This window comes from Protopterus annectens, chromosome 11.part0 (assembly GCF_019279795.1).
Source record: "Protopterus annectens isolate FY-2018-M chromosome 11.part0, PAN1.0, whole genome shotgun sequence".
NCBI classification, from domain to species: Eukaryota; Metazoa; Chordata; order Ceratodontiformes; family Protopteridae; genus Protopterus; species Protopterus annectens.
In genome coordinates this window covers 1210644080-1210661828 of record NC_056745.1, presented here as the reverse complement: position 1 = coordinate 1210661828, position 17749 = coordinate 1210644080, and the positions used below count along the sequence as shown (strand labels likewise).

At 43.4% G+C, this 17749-nt stretch overlaps 1 protein-coding gene across 1 annotated transcript in view; it reads right to left on the bottom strand.

Moving 5' to 3' along the window:
* The window catches only part of DENND6B (DENN domain containing 6B), a 1114433-nt gene that overhangs the window by 730980 nt on the left and 365704 nt on the right, over positions 1-17749 (bottom strand). Inside the window, exon 4 of the mRNA XM_044088568.1 lies at positions 4058-4170. Coding sequence (XP_043944503.1) covers positions 4058-4170 — 113 coding nt within the window. The remainder of the gene's footprint in view (positions 1-4057; positions 4171-17749) is intronic.

Genomic DNA, 17749 nt, shown 5'->3' with positions numbered 1-17749 from the left:
ATTCTAGTTTGTCTAGGTCTCTTGTCTGATTTGGGTAAAGATTGGTGCTGCATATACAGTTGAGAGGAGGTGGATTTGTGCAAGAGTGACTCTTGCTTTTTGTGAGAGAAAGGACTTATGCCTGTATAGGGAGCCTATTTTTTTGTGTACTAGTTTTATAGTATGTGAGATCTGAACATCAAAGTGGAGATTATTGTCTATTTCACTGCCCAGAAGTTTGGTGTGGTTAGAAGGGGAGATGGTGGTGCCGTCCTTACATGTTATAGTAAAGGAGAGTTTTTTTTTTTGTTTTATCTATTAGGGGTAAATAGTAGCAGTTTTGTCTTTTTGGGATTTAGAATTAGTTGGATACCTGATATCCATTTTTCTACTGAGTTAAATGTATCTTGAGTGAGTGTATGTAGGCTGGTGGGAGATGAGGCATAGCAGATCAGGGTTGAATCATCCACATATTGTATAAGTGTGGCATGTTGCGTAGCGCTATTGAGGTTATTTGCGAAAATAGAGAAGAATAGCGGGCCCAGTATAGAGCCCTGTAGGACTCCTATGGTGGTTGGAAGTTGTGTAGACAGAGTTCCTTTCCACTGGACTGATTGTTGCCTGTCAGACAAGTAGCTTCTGATCTAGGCTATAGTAGAGGAGGTGAAGGATAATGATGTTAGTGAGTCTAGTAGAATGGAGTGAGACCATATCAAATGCTTTTGAGAGTTCTAGGAAAATGGCTGATGCATATTTGTTATCATTCCTGTGAAGGTTTATATAATTAGTGTAGGACAGAAGGCTGTGGTAGTGCTGTGATGTGGACGGAAACCGTCTTGTGTGGTAGATAGTAGATTGTGTGTGTTAAGAAATGTCATCACTTGCAAGTGGATGCATTTCTCAAGAATTTTGGATAAGGGGCAAAGGATGGCAATAGGTCGATAGTTGGGAGAATTCGTAAGAATTACCTCCTTTATGGAGAGGAATGATTTGAGATACTTTCCAGAGTTTGGGTATGTAGGATTCTAGTATGGAGCGGTTGATAAGGATGGAGACAGGATATGATAGGGAGTCACTAGCCATTTTTAGGTATGCAGCAGGTATGTTATCAGCTGCCGGTGTGGTTGGTTTTAGTTTTAGGAGGAGTTTTTTGATAGCTGAGGTGGGCACTGGTGATAGGCTGAAAGAGGGGGGGGGTGTGGGATAGGTTAGGTTGTGACTGAGGTAAACTGTTTTTGGTTATTTGACTGGACAGGGCTAAGATGGATTTAGTAAAATGGTTATTAAATTGAGAAGCTATGTCTAGGGTATTGTTAGTAGAGCTCGGTGCTGTAGCTGTGGTTTTGCCTGGCTTTAGTAGGGAGTTAATGGCATGCTGGAATTTTTGTGGATTATCTGAATATTTCCTTTGGGCACTATGAAAATAGTTTTGTCTGTTTATTTTGGATTCAGCCTTGGTCTTGTTTCTAAGCCGTTGATAGTATTGCCTGGAGCTACGGGTTTTGTCAGTTTTCCATATTTTCCAGGCTTTATCTCTAGCTTTTAGTAAGGCTCTGGTGTCCCTATTTAGCCAGGGTGCGTAGTTGGGCTTTAACTCTGATCTTTCTGTTGGGAGCTAGACTGTTAAGGATGTTAGAGAAGGTAGTACTGAAATAGTCTACTGTCTGGTCTAACCCAAGTGTCCGTAGTGGTTCACAGTTGCAGTGGCATAGGGCAGTATTTAGGTATCATGGGGTAAGGTTACGGTCATCTTGTACAAATTTGTAGACTACTGGTTTGGGGTGATTGGAGTGTTTGTGGAGTAGGAAGGTGAGGAGATGATCACTTAGGTCATCTGGGAGACAGCCTATTGTATAGTTTTGTTTGGGATAGTTGGTTAGTGTCCAGTCCAGTATGGATTCACTCTTTGTTTTCTCATCTATTCTAGTTGGTTTTTCAATTAGTTGACAGAACCCATATAGATTGATATCTGTAGAGGGGCTGCTGGAGTTACAGGCTGCCCAGTCAGTGTTAAGGTCTCCTAGCAGGATTGTTTCCTGAGATAGATTGTCCTTTGTCCATTATAGGATGTCTAATATTAAGAGTGAGTTGTTGCCTGGAGGTATGTAGCAGCATATTATATTGATCTTCTTGGTGTTTCTTATGGATAGGACAGAAAATAGGATTTCAGCATTTTAAAAAGTGGGTGGTGTGGTGTGCAGGAGCTGGAGGTTAAGGGTGTTTTTAAAGATAATGGCTACTCCTCCTCCTTTCCTGTTTGTTCTATCAGATCTAAGTGTATTATACCGTGGGGAGGGTGAGAAAGTCTTCATCTTGGATACTGGGTTAAAGCCAGGTCTCTGTAATGGTGAGTATATCAGGGTTGTAGTGGGCTATGAATGCATGTAGGTCTGTTAGCTTGTTGGTAATACTTCTTGTATTGAGATTTAGGATTAGCAGGTCAGATGTTTGTCTGGCTGACAGGGGACCTGGATTTGGGTGAATGTCACCAGAGGTTAGCAGAGTTTTTGGGAGTGTCAGTATGTGTTTTGTACTATTAATTGTTTGTGAGCTCGGTCTATGAGAGTTTTTCTTAGTGTGGTAAGATGGTATAATTTTTGTTAGTGAGTAATATGTAGTTGTTAGATTTATGATTGTAGGGCAGATGTAGAAGTGTGAGTGGGTTTGAGAGGGTGGGCTAGTATGGGTAGTGTGATAGGAGTAGTTGTGCAGCGGTTGGTCTGTTTGTAAAGATGTCTCAAGTCTTCAACTTTAACTTCAAGTCTCTTACTCTTCAAATGACGCACTTGTATTTTTTTAGCATTCCATTGTTATCTTTCAATTTTACTCCAGTTTCTCTCTTTATTTATTCATAACATCTTGCAAATTAATCTACCATTTGAAATGAACGTGGTCAGATACCCAAATCAGATTATGCAGATATCAATGACAGAAGACACATTTCTGCGCCATCCATCCACAATCTTTTTCCTATTTCTGCACAGGGTTACTAAACACAAACATTTTACTGGCCTACTGTGCAAAATTAGCAAAAAGGTCTTGCTGAAATCTAATTAGATCACATACAGAAAAGACACCTCTTTGAGTTCATTAACATAGCTAATGTAATAATCAGACCTGACAAGAACTGCTGGCTGTAAAAGCCATTGACTCATATTGGTCAACATCCTAAATTTTCTTTACTCCATAGTAACTTTAATTTTTACACTGTTGAAGAACAGTTTATAGGTTATAATTAACCCTGGTTGTTGTAGTCACAAAAATACTAGATAAATACTGGCTATGCTGATGAGAGGAATAAAGGTGTTCTTGTACAGAAACTTTAAGACTCTGGATGGACAGGTGTGCCACCCAGCAGTTCAGCACAGAAAATGAATGCTATGAGCTGATATCATGCTTCATATCTAGCACTCTGCACATGATTAAGGCTATGATGAGCTGTCAACATATTATTTCATGTAGTCTAGCGTTTGTTTAATTTAGCCTCCATTTGCCTACCGTGTGATTTTGAGTAAGTCACTCAGACAGGGCTCCTGGGTCATCCTGAAAACGGGCATATATCCAATCGGCTTACTCAGTTAACAAGTGCTTTTGGTTCACCTAAAAAGTGGCAGTTGTGCCTGATGGGTTTACATGGTTAAACTATACTACAAAAGACAGAGATGCCAGATTCTCCTATATGAAAATATGAAGGAAAAAGCAGAGTTAATGTAACCCAAGCCTATGCAGGTGAGGTGAACTCCCAATGCTTTGTTGCTAGGGTTGTGCATGTTAATAAAGGTTTTGGATATGCAAGCAAGTTCAAATGGATCAATTTTTTTGTAAAAGTGTTACCAGAAGACAAGGTTTAACAGAAAGCCTGCAGGATAGCAGTGTCAGCTCATATGCTAAAGGGAGTAGAATAGTTTAACACAAACATCGAGTTATTGAAGTACAATCATCTGTGCAAAAAGACATTTTGGGATGGTACAGAGTAAGCTGAAGCTCTTCACACTCTGGCTATGCTGAGATTAGTTCTTTTGAACCCCCCATCCTTTAATATTGACATAATTTCTATAACACTCAGTATCAGCCTTACCTGTAATGTGACTGGTGCTTCTCTGTTGTACAAGTCATCTTCTCCAAACCAGGAAAGCCTCTGGCCAGCAGATCGACGGAGGCGAAAACTGAACTGGGTATCTCCCAGGCAACCTGAAAAGAACAAATCACTGTTACTCCAAAAAGTCTATGCATTCCGCAATTAGTGTTTCTCCTGGATTAACATATTCTGCATAAAGATTCAAAATAACTAATGATTCTGTCCAGACTTCCTGGAAATGGAAAATGTGTAATCAAATCAAAAGCAGCATTTTACAGTTAAAGACTGGCTCCTCTCCAAGCTATAATGCAGAAAAAGGTCAGGTCCCTTAACTGATTTAGAGCACTAAATGACAGTCAACTGATAGTCAACTGAGCAGCAAATGTCGCTGAAAGGCCTGCAGTACTAATGCAAAAGCATCAGTTGCTTGCAGTATTGCTGCAGGCCAGGACAAATCATCACTCTAAACTTTAGCACAAAACACTTGAAACATCTGCCCATTTCTGTTGCATGTGCTAATATTTTTCACTTTTTTCTTTCACTTTATCCTTCCTAGCCCATTTACATTTTTTTTCTGAGACCATAGGCAAATCTGTGCTGATATTCACTGAGTCTGTCCGTTACAACGTTATGCTTATAGCTTCACAGAAATATAAACCTCTGACTAACCTCTTCTGTTCAGCTTGTTCTGCGCGTAAACAAAACATACTTTCTAACCTAATGACATTCTTAGTGTACAAAATGGTCAGTTCTGATGCAACTGGATCAGCAACTCAAGAAGAAGCAGGATTTATTTTTCACTTTTGGCTCCAGATGCTTCTTTACTCCCACCCATTCAATTTGTTCATTCATTCCCTTTGTTAACCAGGTAAGCCTACTGGGCATAATGCTTTTTTGAAGGAATGACAGCCTTATTCCCATATACCAACTGTCAGACATGCAGCACTAATATGAAAGAGTAGCATCACCTTTTTGGGGAATTGAGCAGTTTTGCACTACCAGTTCTCCTTTACATATCCTCTTTGTCATAACAGGTTGACATGACATGGTGTATACAACAGACATGTCTCCCTAGTTGCACAAGAGGAATCCTGTAAGTAGCCTTACCCCCCCCCCCACTTTAAGGCAGAGAGCCATGAGGGATCTCTGGTCTCTACCTATGATCCCACATGATGTCTGCACTCCCAGGTGAGGCTTGAACTCACAACCTTGGAATTGCTTAGTAGTGCTTTATAAGTACCGTGAGCTAACCAATTGCACAACTGGAGCAGACTATATGAAGGAGGAAGATTAAAACCCTGCAACCTTGGCAGAGAAAGCAACACAGCAACAAGTCAGAGCTTTTGTCCTCTGTGCTAACTGCCAGACTGCCTGGCATGTATCCCTTATTCTTCCCCCTTCCCCACAGAAAGAGGTGAGCAGGCTTCAGTTTGTCATTCATCTTCCCAGACCAGCTCCTCCAACACAAGGTATTAATTGAACCCAGGTCATCTGAGCTACATGAAAAGAGACATAGAGGAGCTCTCTGATCATGTAGCCCAGGCTGGTATGACCCTGACCCTGAGCAGCATCTTACCCTCACCTAGAATGATGCCACAGTACAAAGACAAAATGATCGATTTTAACAATTGGCTAAAACTTTGATGTCATTCAAAGGGTATCCAGTGTCTGTCAGCCTGGGATGACATGCTCGACAAGCCACGTTGCTTCGCTAGGGACGGCTTGCACCTGTCACCACTGGGCTTTAGGATATTGGCAAAGGCTCTTGCCACCCCCATAGTGCCTTTTTAGGCAAGGCTCAAAAGTCAAACCCACCCCATAGACAGCACAAGGAACAAGAAACTAAGGGTAATGCTGCTAAACGCCAGAAGTCTTAACCTCAAGATGCATGCACTCGAAGCTCTCCTCAGTATGGAGAACATCGATATCTGTGCAGTGACAGAAACCTGATTCAAGGCTCCAGAGAGCACCCCAGCACTACCAGGCTATACCTCATATCATGCTTTTCGGCCCCAAAACCCGGACCGAACCACAAAAGGAGGGGGAGTTTCCATATTTATCAAGGATATCCACACCTCCAGGTTAGTGGCATTGCACAAAGTATCGGAGACCATCCATGTGCAACTAACAGTGGGCAAGACTGCTTTTCAGTTTATAGCATCCTACAGACCACCCTCTCAAAGTCAGGAATCCCACTCAGCTTTCCTGAAAACAGTGGAGAACATGAATATCTCTCCGAACACCATTATATTGGGCGACTTCAACTACCCAAACATTGACTGGGAGCACTACTCAAGCCCCAGCACCTTAGCCCAAAGGTTCCTGGAAATTATAAACTCAAATGCTATGGAACAACTAGTCACCACTCCCACAAGAGGGGACAACATACTAGATCTGATCATTACCAACATGGGGACTCTATGCTCCACACCAGAAGTATATCACTCATTGGTAAGATCAGACCATAAATTAATTTCACTGGATGTCCACATCCCAACCCCACCCCAGCCCAGAAAACCACAGTGAAAAACTTCTCAAAAGCGAACTTCTCACTTCTCAAAACCAAAGTGGAATCCTTCAAGGCCCCAGGGCCAGTGGAAACTATGGCCCAAACTGCAGAATCCTATATAAACACATTCTACGGACATCTCCAGGAATGCATGGATCATGCTATCCCAAACAAAACCAAGACCCAATCATCCAAAGGCAGGCGTCCAGTCTGGTGGATCCCTGCCATAAATAAACTGTACAACAGAAGGAGGAAGCTACTACATGATAGAGCAAAATCCCTAATAGGGAAGGCATCTCTGATCAGTACTAGCAAAAAATTACGATCCCTCATAAAATCCTCCAAGGCCAGCTTCGAGAGAGAAATTGCACAGGACACCAAAGACAATCATAAGGCTTTTTTCAGTTATGTTAGAAACCTGGGATGCAACTCCCAGACTTGTTCTGAGTTGATTCTAAATGACAAAAAATACACTGAACCCACAGACATTGCCAATATCCTGGCAGACAGGTTCAGTGCAAACTTCTCCCCCCCAAAAGAGCAAGTATCTATCCCGGCAGAGGGCTGCCTCCCAAACATCTCTGATGCTCAGGTAAAGGATACCCTCTCCAAAGCAAAAAATACTGCTTCCATGGGACCAGATGGTGTCCCAGGTTGCGTCCTACATGAACTCCAAGAGGAACTAATCCCTCAAATAAAACAGCTATACTATCTCAGCCTCACTACAGGATATGTGCCCACAGAATGACGTACAGCAACAGTGGTCCCACTCCACAAAGGTGGAGCCTCTACAGACCCTGGAAACTATCGCCACATAAGCCTGACCAGCTTAGTTTGCAAGGCTAGGGAGAGGATCATCATGGAGCTCATAAACAAAGACATTGGGGACCTACAGACACTAGATCCTACCCAGTTTGGCTTTGTCAAGGGCAGATCCTGCCTTTTGAACCTGGTTGACTTCTTCGAAACAGTCACCAAAGCCATAGATGAAGGGAAGGTAGTCCAAACAGCCTATCTGGACCTTGCAAAGGCATTTGACACAATACCCCACTCGGGCAACATAGATAAGCTATCCAGCTTAAATATAAACCCCTATGTCACAAGATGGGTCGCAAACTGGTTCAAAGACAGAACCCACAGAGTGAGAGTTGCTAGAGCCATGTCCGACTCGAAACCGGTCACAAGTGGCATCCCACAGGGTTCTGTCCTGGGACCACTCTTGTTCGGTATATACTTTTCCGAGGTACAGGCAAATGTGGGAGGACTATGGCTCACCAAGTTTGCAGACGACTGCAAACTAGGCGCCATAATCAACTCTCCAGCTGACACAAACATCCTTCAAAAAGGTCTCACAGAGACAGATAACTGGTGCCAGAGCCATGGTTTAAAGCTAAATGCCAAAAATGTATAGTCATACCCTTTGGCAAAAACAATGTGCCCACAAATTACCACATAGGCGGAAACCCATTAAGTACAGAGAAAGCTATTAGGGACCTGGGGACCCAAGTTGATAGCAATCTCTCCTTTGAAAACCACATTGCCAAAGTGGTTAGAAAGACCTTCTACATAGCCCACCTCATCACGAAGGGTTTCACATCTAGATCAAGAGAGGTAATCGTGCCTTTATTCATCCCTCATCAGGCCCATCATAGAATACAATGCCCCTTTTGGGATGTACCTTACCCGACACCTGCAGCAATTAGAAAGACCCCAAAAGCATCTCACCAAGAGGATCAAGGGTCTCAAACAGATGCCATATGCTGCTCGGTTAAAAAAACTCCAGCTCTACTCAGTTGCATACCGCCTACTTCGAGGCGATCTATGCCTGACATACAAAGCTATGTCAAATCCAGAAATAATGGACATGCTCCACCTCAGTAAATCTAAATCCCTTCGAGCCACACGCTCAAGGGACTTGAACCTCAGCACAGAAATAAATAGAACTTGCTGGGGGGACAGGTTCATAACCTAGAGGCTCCCTTCGCTCTGGAATAGAATTCCAGTTCATGTGAGGCAGAGCACCTCACTGAATCTCTTCAAGAAGAATCTCGATAGGTGGATGGGGGATAGTAGGTTTGTCCCAGGGATTACTCCCGTGTCACTATTAGACAGAGGCACAGTAAACTAAACCTTAAAAAGGGCACAGTATACTCAAATCAAGGGGTGGCATAAGCCATACAGAGTCGGGCTAGGCTTATAATTGCCCCAGGGCAGATAGCCTAGTATGAACCTATAGTCAGGGCTTCATCTATGCCACAGAGTAGGTTTAACTTAAAAATTAACAAGAACTGTGGCAAGCACTACACAGTACTAGCATCAACTTAATTCTCATGTGGACATTAAACTGGGACCGGAAAACCCTAGTTTAACAGATAAGCCTGATGAGACAAAAGGAGCCACTCTCAGACAGGTCAGTCAGGGAGGCAGTAGAGTTGCATGAGAGGTAAAGTAATAAAGTGCTTCAGCTTCACCGTAGCTAAGTCATGCAACAGAATTCCAATAAAGCCTGCTTCTGTGGTGTACAGGGATAAAGTCCTGATTCAATTAGCAGTTCAGATACTGGAACAGTCAGACAGTGGAGGGTTAGTGTAACTGCCAAATGCCAACACACCTATTCTGGGGACATTAACTTTTGGCTCTGGTGCATGATAGTGCAGGCTTGCAGATCAAACAGCCATAACCAGAGATGTGGGCTTGGCTTACCAAGCCAATGACAGTAGACCTCATTAGCATGTTGACGTGAGCATTAATCTGTATAGGGAAGGTACAGTAAGCCCTCACAGTTATGCAGGTGTGTATGTCAAACACCAAAAGGAGGGATTATGGCCTAAAACAAAAGATCCTGATGGCTGCATGAATTATGGCTTCTGTGACTGATCATGTCCTATAGGAAATGAATGGGCTGACGGATTCCAGAGGGTAATGGTTGACATGCAGAAGGGTGGCAAAATAACAAAGAAGAAAAATGTAGTCAATTCAAGAAACAAGATTTAATAAAACTGAGATCAAAACAGCCAAAATAGATGCCTGAGTACAATGAGCATCGCGGCTGAAAAGTAGCTAACTAGTAGTAGATGGATGTCAATATAAGTAGACTACACACTTGTCAAGGATGATTTTTGTCTTGCATTGGAGTTGAACTGCGCGGTGGTGGTGCTGCAATAGCGTTGTCGCCTCACAGTAAGACGCTGTCCGGTTCGATTCTCAGCTAGAGCGTCTTCTGCGTGGAGACATGCGTGAATGGGTGTACCTTCGTTGAAGGTTGTGCATCAGACCTGGCAAGCCGGTACATAAAAATCAACTGCCATCATTAGCGGACCGGAGTTCCGCTGTGGCAATCCCTAACCGGGAAAAGCCGAAAGACACAAACATTGGAGTTAAACTGCCCCAATAGTGGCTGAAGATGTGTGCTAAATAAAATTAGAAAGTATGACTGTAATCCTCCAGTGTTTTTAAAATATTATGTTGTTTAAACACCTTTACTGAATTAGAACTTGTGACATAGCAAACTTAACATTTACATAAAATCAGCCAAACCATATTACTAAGTTCTCATTTACAAACATCTTGGCTAGAATGCTTTCTGTGCAGAGTCTGCATGTCCTGCTTGTGATCCTGTGGGTTTACGTCAGGTTGCTCCGGTTTCCTCCCACATTCAAAAGGCATGCAGTAGGTGGACTGGACACTCTAAATGGGCCATAGGTGCAAGTGTACTCATCCCTCATTAGACCCATTATAGAATACAATGCCCCATTTGGTATGTACCTCTCAAGACATCTGCAACAATTAGAAAGGCTGCAGAAATACCTCACTAAAAGAATCACATGCCTAAAGCAGATGCCCTATGCTGACCGCCCTAATAAACTCCAGCTATACTTTGTTGCATATCGTCTACTCAGAGGCGATCTCTGCTTAACATACAAGGCCATGTCAAACCCAGAGCTGTTGGACATGTTACACTTAAAGAAATCCCAAACCCTCACAGCCACATGCTCCAGAGATCTAAACCTAGTCATCACAATAAACAAAACATGCTGGAGAGATAGGTTCCTGACCCAGAGACTCCCCAGACTCTGGAATAGACTTCCCATACATGTCAAGCAGAGTGCCTCCTTGGCCCTCTTCAAAAGGAACCTTGACGACTGGATGGGAGAAAGGAAATTCACCCCAGGGATCACGTCAGTCGCCCTGCTAGACAGGGGTCCAGGGAAGTAAATAGTGCGGGAAGAAATAACCAGGGAATTGTTATGGCTAGGCTTGTATAGGCCCTTGGGCCGATAGCCTAGTACCAACCTATGAATCTATGAGTGTGTGATATGGAAGAACTACCATGGCAGCCACTCGACAGTGTGAACCTTGTCTCTAGATGACTTGTCACTATTAAAGTGACACCCCAATCCCATGTGCAAAATGGGAAAAAGGGGTTATGGATGGATGGATACATCACATATACTGTTATATAGCCCATAATCTAGGCAACATTATAAACCTCCTTACCACCCAAAAACATTTTTCTGCATGCATTGTTCCCACAGTTTTAATTTTTTTTCTATGTAATTTACTCCTACCCTTTTCTAAAAATCCTACTTCCTGTTCTTTTATCTCTGTTACAATATTCACTACTTCAAGTATAGTTGGTTTAAATTTTGATTTCTATTTTCCAGTAATTGCTTTCTTTGAAGCCACCAGAACTAAGCTTAGCATTTAGCTTTAAATATACCAATTCCGAGATTGCACTACAGTGCAGGAAAGGGAACTCTTCCCATTTTGCACTGTATGGAGATCTCCGTGGAAATATTCAAACTTTTAAAAATTCGATCATATGGTGTCAACCATATGACGTTCGAACTTTTAACAGTTTGATAACATAATATACACCCAGATATTATGTTAACCATCATTTATGGGCGATGGGCAATGTACTTGTCCTTGTTGATCTAGTTTTGTACATCCTTATCCATGGATGGCAACATGCATTTTCTGCAGAAAAAAAAGCGTTTTAAGTGTAATGTTTGGCACTCTTTCTCACTGTTCCACTACAAAAATCAATCGTTTTTAGAGGGATGAAGCAAAAGAAAACTGCAATTTCTCTGACAATTAGGAACAGATGAGATGTGTGCTATTTCTTCTGCACAGTAATGTATCTTAACCTAAATCAGTACAAGCACATGAGCATGTTAATCTGTCTTCTCTTTAGCTCTCTGGTTCACAAATCAACAGCAGCTTAAACAAAGAAAGTGGAATAAATCTGTAAACCAAATAACCCAGTGCATGTACGGTAACTTCATTGTCAAGTCTGGTTGTTTCTAAATAATGTAAATACTCCATCAGTGTAATGATGTCAACATTATACGGTAAGAGTCATTGTACATCATAATTGGTCTCAAAAAATTTTTATGAATTGCAAACAATATCAGATCATTCCTGACAGTACATGTTTACTATAAATAACGTCTTATTTTTGTGCATAAATTATACAGGACGATAGCTGACAATGTATTCAGATGTTTGGGAAAAGATGAATCACTGGAATCTACAGTATGTTCTTCCTGCAGCAACACAGGATTCACACCATCTTTGCATGTTATAAGCTTCACTGACTCTGGCAGGCAAGGGAACCCCACCCTAACCCCCCAAATATACACACACACACACACGCTTTTGCAGTATACTAATGATGTACACACACATACAAGACCTGTGTTATTATCAATATAAGATGCCAGGATGTCCTCTAAAGCAACAGAGGAGACCATCTGAGACTGACAGTGTATGTTAATGCCTGTAGCTCTTCCAAGAAGCTTACTTACTTATACAAGACCATCCATGGGACACCAGTACATATGTGGAAAAAAGCTACATAAGCAGGAACTAAGAATCCATTAAGAATTTCTAGATAAGATTTGTCTATCTGATAAATAATTTGTTCCACAGACATGCAGTACTGCTTCAGTGCTGAGACACAAACTACAACCCTAGATAAATGCAACTGTACCCACATTTTAGGAGCAGGACATGTATACAAGTCTAATTTCATTGCGTTTGCCCTTCTCCCCACTAATGAGTATCCATGGACTTACTATACTTAAGTTAAGAGGTATAGTGGACCTTGCCTTAAACTGGAGAATCCAGTGAACTTTGCCCCCTGCAAAAAGAACACATTGTTTGGGTATCACAGAAAGTAGTTTTGAGTGATACAGATTAGTGTTAATGACACTTGAAGAAATTACTGTTGATGACTCATTGTGATTCTCACCTTTTCAAAGGGAGGGGACAGCACTATGGCCATCTTTGTGTAAATTTAAAAACATAGCTACAAATCCTGCACAACAATTTCCTTCTAAATTTCAAGAAAGCTTAACAACGAATAAAATTACAAGTTCAGTCTAACCAATCTTTCTTCATCTCACTTTACTGCTTGTGATCAGTTGGCTATGAAGCATGTCATAAATACCCAAACAGTGTAAAGTAAAAAAGCAGCAGTACCGGTCTGAACATGGGATTGGGTTTTCCAATGCAGAAATATTTCTTTTAGTTATTTATTGAGAAATGATTTTGTGAAAATAATTTGCATTTAGGTCATTCCACAAGAAAGAGAATCGTTTCAGTTTTTTTTTTTTTACATTGAATGTAAATGTTGGTTTACTTTGCCTCACCTAGATAGGCCAAGAGCAGTACGGTTAAATATATCCATTTAGGTAAGCAATGCTGAGAGTATGCTGGACATCAAACTATAGACAGGTATCGAAAAGTAATGAGACATGCAAGTCTCCGGGAAGCTGCCACATAAATAAGAAGTTATGTACCTACCATAACGTTCCATGTTAGTTGTCTTCTCTCGCCTTCTTTCTTGCTTGATGGGTTCGGAGCCGATCCCTCGGCTCCGACTCGGCACTTGCTAAGCTCGAGAGTCACTTTTACCAGCTCGAGGCAGCCCCATATCCCATGATGCAAGGCGGTAAGTACCCAGATCTCGTTTGCTGACAAAGGGCAATAGCACCAAGCATAAAATACTTCCCAAAGGAAGAAAGAAAACTTACAGATGGAAGAAGGACCAGGTCTGAATGGTCTTCAGCATAACAGTTTCTTATACAAGGTCTGTCCAGGCCAGCGGGAAGGAGGGAGGGTCAAGAAAGAAGGCGAGAAGACAACTAACATGGAACGTTATGGTAGGTACATAACTTCTTAATGTTAAGTTGTCAATCTCGCCTTCATTCTTGCTTGATGGGACCGCGTCCCTAGCACCTCTGTCCTGGGTGGCTCAATGGAACAAACTCTTGAGGACTGTAGAGCCAAAACTGGCTCTGTCCCTGGAGGCCAAGTCCAATTTGTAATGGGAAACAAAAGTGTGAGGAGTAGCCCAAGTGGCCGCTGCACAAATAGTGTCTAAAGGAAGTCTAGCTTGAAAAGCTGTAGAAGTAGCTAAGCTCCTAGTTGAATGTGCTTTAGGTTTTGAGCACAGCTGTTTTCCCTGAGTATAAATTTCAGAGATGACCGAAGAAAGCCATCTGGACAAGGTCACTTTAGAAACAGGAAGGCCTTTTATTATCCGCATAGGAAACAAAAAGTTGATCAGATTTTCTAAATTTTTGTTCTGTCCAAATAATATCTAAGTTGACGGTGGACATCAAGATAATGTAGCTTTTGTTCAGCTCTATCTGAATAGTTAGGAAAAATACAGGGAGATCAATGGATTGATTCAGATTGTTCTTTGAAGCGACCTTAGGTAAAAAGGTTGGATTAGTTCTCAAAGATACTCTGTCTTTGTGAAAAACCAAATAGGGGGGTCGAACCGAAGAGCATGAAGTTCAGACACCCTCCTGGCAGATGTAATAGCCACTAGGAATAAAGTTTTCCAAGAAAGATATTTCAGGGAACAAGAAACAGCTGGCTCGAAGGGGAAGAATCAAGGATGTCAGCACTAAATTTAGATCCCACTGAGGAGGAGGATTCCTGATTGGAGGCTTTAGTAGGAAAATTCCTTTCAAGAAGGCCCTGCAGAGCCTATGGGACATAATATTATGATCTGCTATCCCGACATGAAAATTGGAAATAGCAGCCAATTGAACTCTGACTGTGGAAGAAGAGGAGCCTGCATGAAAAATCTCTGCTAAGAAGTCCAGGACTGCCTGAACAGGGGCAGTAAAGGATCAATATTTTGGGCCTTAGCCCAATAAGAGAAACGTTCCATTTGCTTGTATAAATCCTCCTGGTAGAGGATTTTAGCGAAGCTACTATGATGTCTCTAACTGGGTTAGAGATCAAAGGAAGCCTGGCTAAGGAAGGAAGTGGAGCAACCATGCTGTGAGGTTGAGAGAAGGGATTGACCGGTGCAGCTGACCCGATTGGTGAATCAGAAGATCTGGCACTGGGTCCAGATGCCACGGCTGCACCAAAAGGTGATGATGGAGGAACGGGAACCAAACTTGTCGAGGCCAGTAAGGGGCAATGAGAATCAATTTGGCTCTCAAAGCGGTAGCTTTCTGGATCACCTGAGGGATCAGAGGAAATGGAGGGAAGGCATAAAGAAGTCCCTGGGGCCAATCCTGGGTCAGAGCGTCTCTGGGGATGGCCTGATAGAGGGAAGAGGCTGAAGAAGTCTGGACATTTGCTGTTTTGGGGAGTAGCAAAAGATCGCAACATGGACGACCCCATTCCAGAAAAATCTCTTCCGCTATAGATTGCTTGAGAGACCACTCGTGAGGCATGAGGATAGCTCTGCTCAATCTGTCCGCTATAATGTTGGTTTTCCCAGGGATATGCGTTGCTACCAGAAACCGATGAGAGGAGATCGCCCATTGCCATAGTCTGAGCGCTTCTCGACACAAGGGTAGGACTGGGTTCCCCCCTGTTTGTTGATATACCAAACTACAGACATGTTGTCTGTGTGGACTGCAATTGTCCCTACGGGAAGAAAGTCGTTGAGGGCTTGCAACGTTAAAAGCACTGCTCTCATCTCCAGGACATTTATGTGCAGATGGTACTCGAACGGTTGCCACGTCCCATGAACCATCCTGCCCTGATAATGACCCCCCCACCCGATCAGGGAGGCATCCGTGGTGACAGTGGCTATCGGGGATGGTGGTACAAAGTACCTGCCTTGGTGAACCTGAGACGATGTGATCCACCAAGCAAGATGCTCTTTGCATGTCTGTGTCACCAGAATCTGGTGACGCATTGGAAGTTGCTGGTATGACCACTGTGTGAACAGCATCCACTGAAGAAGGCGCATGTAGAATCGAGCCAGGGGAAGAAGAGTAATGGCTGCAGCCATGAGACCTAATACCTTTAGAACCATTCTGGCCTGTATTTTCTTGCTGGCCAGAATGATCCTGACATGAGTCTGAATGTCTGAAACTCTTTGTTCTGTAAGGGTAGCTGACATCCGAACAGTGTTTAAGTTTGCGCCTATGAAGGTAATAGACTGGCAGGGCGATAAGGATGACTTTTCAAAGTTGATTGAGATGCCCAAATGAGAACAAAGGTCTATTGTGTAATCCCTGGCTTGTATAAGCTGATGCCTGGTGGTGGCTGACAGGAGCCAGTCGTCGAGATACGGAAACACCTGGAATCCTTGACGTCTCAGGTGAGCCGTGACCACTGCCATGCATTTGGTGAACACTCTGGGGGCTGTAGTGAGACCAAAGGGCAGGGCTCTGAACTGGAAATGACTGGACCCCAGCCGAAAGCGGAGAAATCTCCTGGAGCGTCTGTGAATTTTGATGTGATAGTACGCATCCTGAAGATCTATTGAGCACATCCAGTTGTCCTTCTGTAAGAAGGGCAGAATTGACTGAAGGGTGACCATTCGGAATCTTGTCTTCCTGACAGACTTGTTGAGTCTGCTGAGATCCAATATTGGTCTCCAGTCTCCCGTCTTTTGGGGACCAAAAGAACCTTGAGTAGATTCCGGGCTCTGAATGGTCTATTGTAACTGGCTGAATGGCTCTTTTTTGCAGTAGTTTTGAGATTTCTGACTCTGCAATCTCCCTTAGACCGGGTGGTACATCTGGAAGGGAGCTTGAGGGGAAGGGACTTTCCTCGAAAGGAATTATGTAACCCTTGGATATGATCGACTGTACCCATCTGTCTTGAGTGAGGGAATGCCAGGCTTCTGGGTACAGTGATAATCTTCCCCCGACTGCCTCCAAGGAGGGACAGCCGGGCAACACCTCAGGGATGCTGAAAGGGCTTATCAGAGAGAGGCTCCCTGTTTCCCTGGTTCTTCGGACCCCCTCTGCCTCTAGAGCGGCGTCTGTTGTTGTTACCCCTCTGCCTCTAGGGGTAAACTGACCACGTGAATCCGGCGTGACTCCTTGGGATTTACGGAACCACATTTTCCCACCTTTCTGTCCTTTGGGATAAGGTCTAGAAGGGGTGGAAAAACGGACTCCAACAGCAGAAAGAGTCTTGCCGTCCTGCTCGCACCTGGTCAAGGTTTCCTTCACCTGAGGGCCAAACAAAGCTGACCCATCAAAGGGAGAATTTGTGAAGGACGCCTTAAAGGGATCCGCAAAATCACATAGCCGCATCCAGGCTTGGCATCTAAGAGCCACACCTGTACCTGCGGCTCTACTGCTTCCATCCGCAGCATAAGATATTAGCCGCATGGAGGAGTTTGCAATGGAATTGAGGGTTCCTAGCTGCGAAGCAATTTTTTCTTGAGCCCCTGCAGCTGTAGGATCCTGAACTACTTCACCCAGCTCCTTAAGGATATCCCTCTGGAGTCAGGTGAAGTGACATAGGTAATTCAGCGAACGCATAGCAAAGGTCGCTGAGGAAAACATCCGCTTACCGTACCTATCCATGGTCCTAGAGTCCTTATTAGGAGGATGGACGGGCACGGAAGGATCTGCAAGTTCCTTTTTGGTGGCCGCAGCCACCACCATGGCATCAGCGGGGACACCCTTAGTAAGGAATTGTTTGTCACACGGGGCAGTGATAAATTTTGAAGGCCTCCTAGGGACTGGCTCTACAGAGTCAGGAGCTGCCCACGCCTTTCGTGCAATAACCTGCATAAGGGGTCGAAGGCGGAGACACCCAGGAGGTGGAGGGCCGAGATCCAAACGCCTCTAGGTATACTGACTCATCCTCAGAGGGATTGTTGGTGGGCCAGTTTCCCTCTGTTTCAGGAGTTCTAGGATGACTGAGAAGGAGACATCCTCAGAGGGGATCTAGGGGAT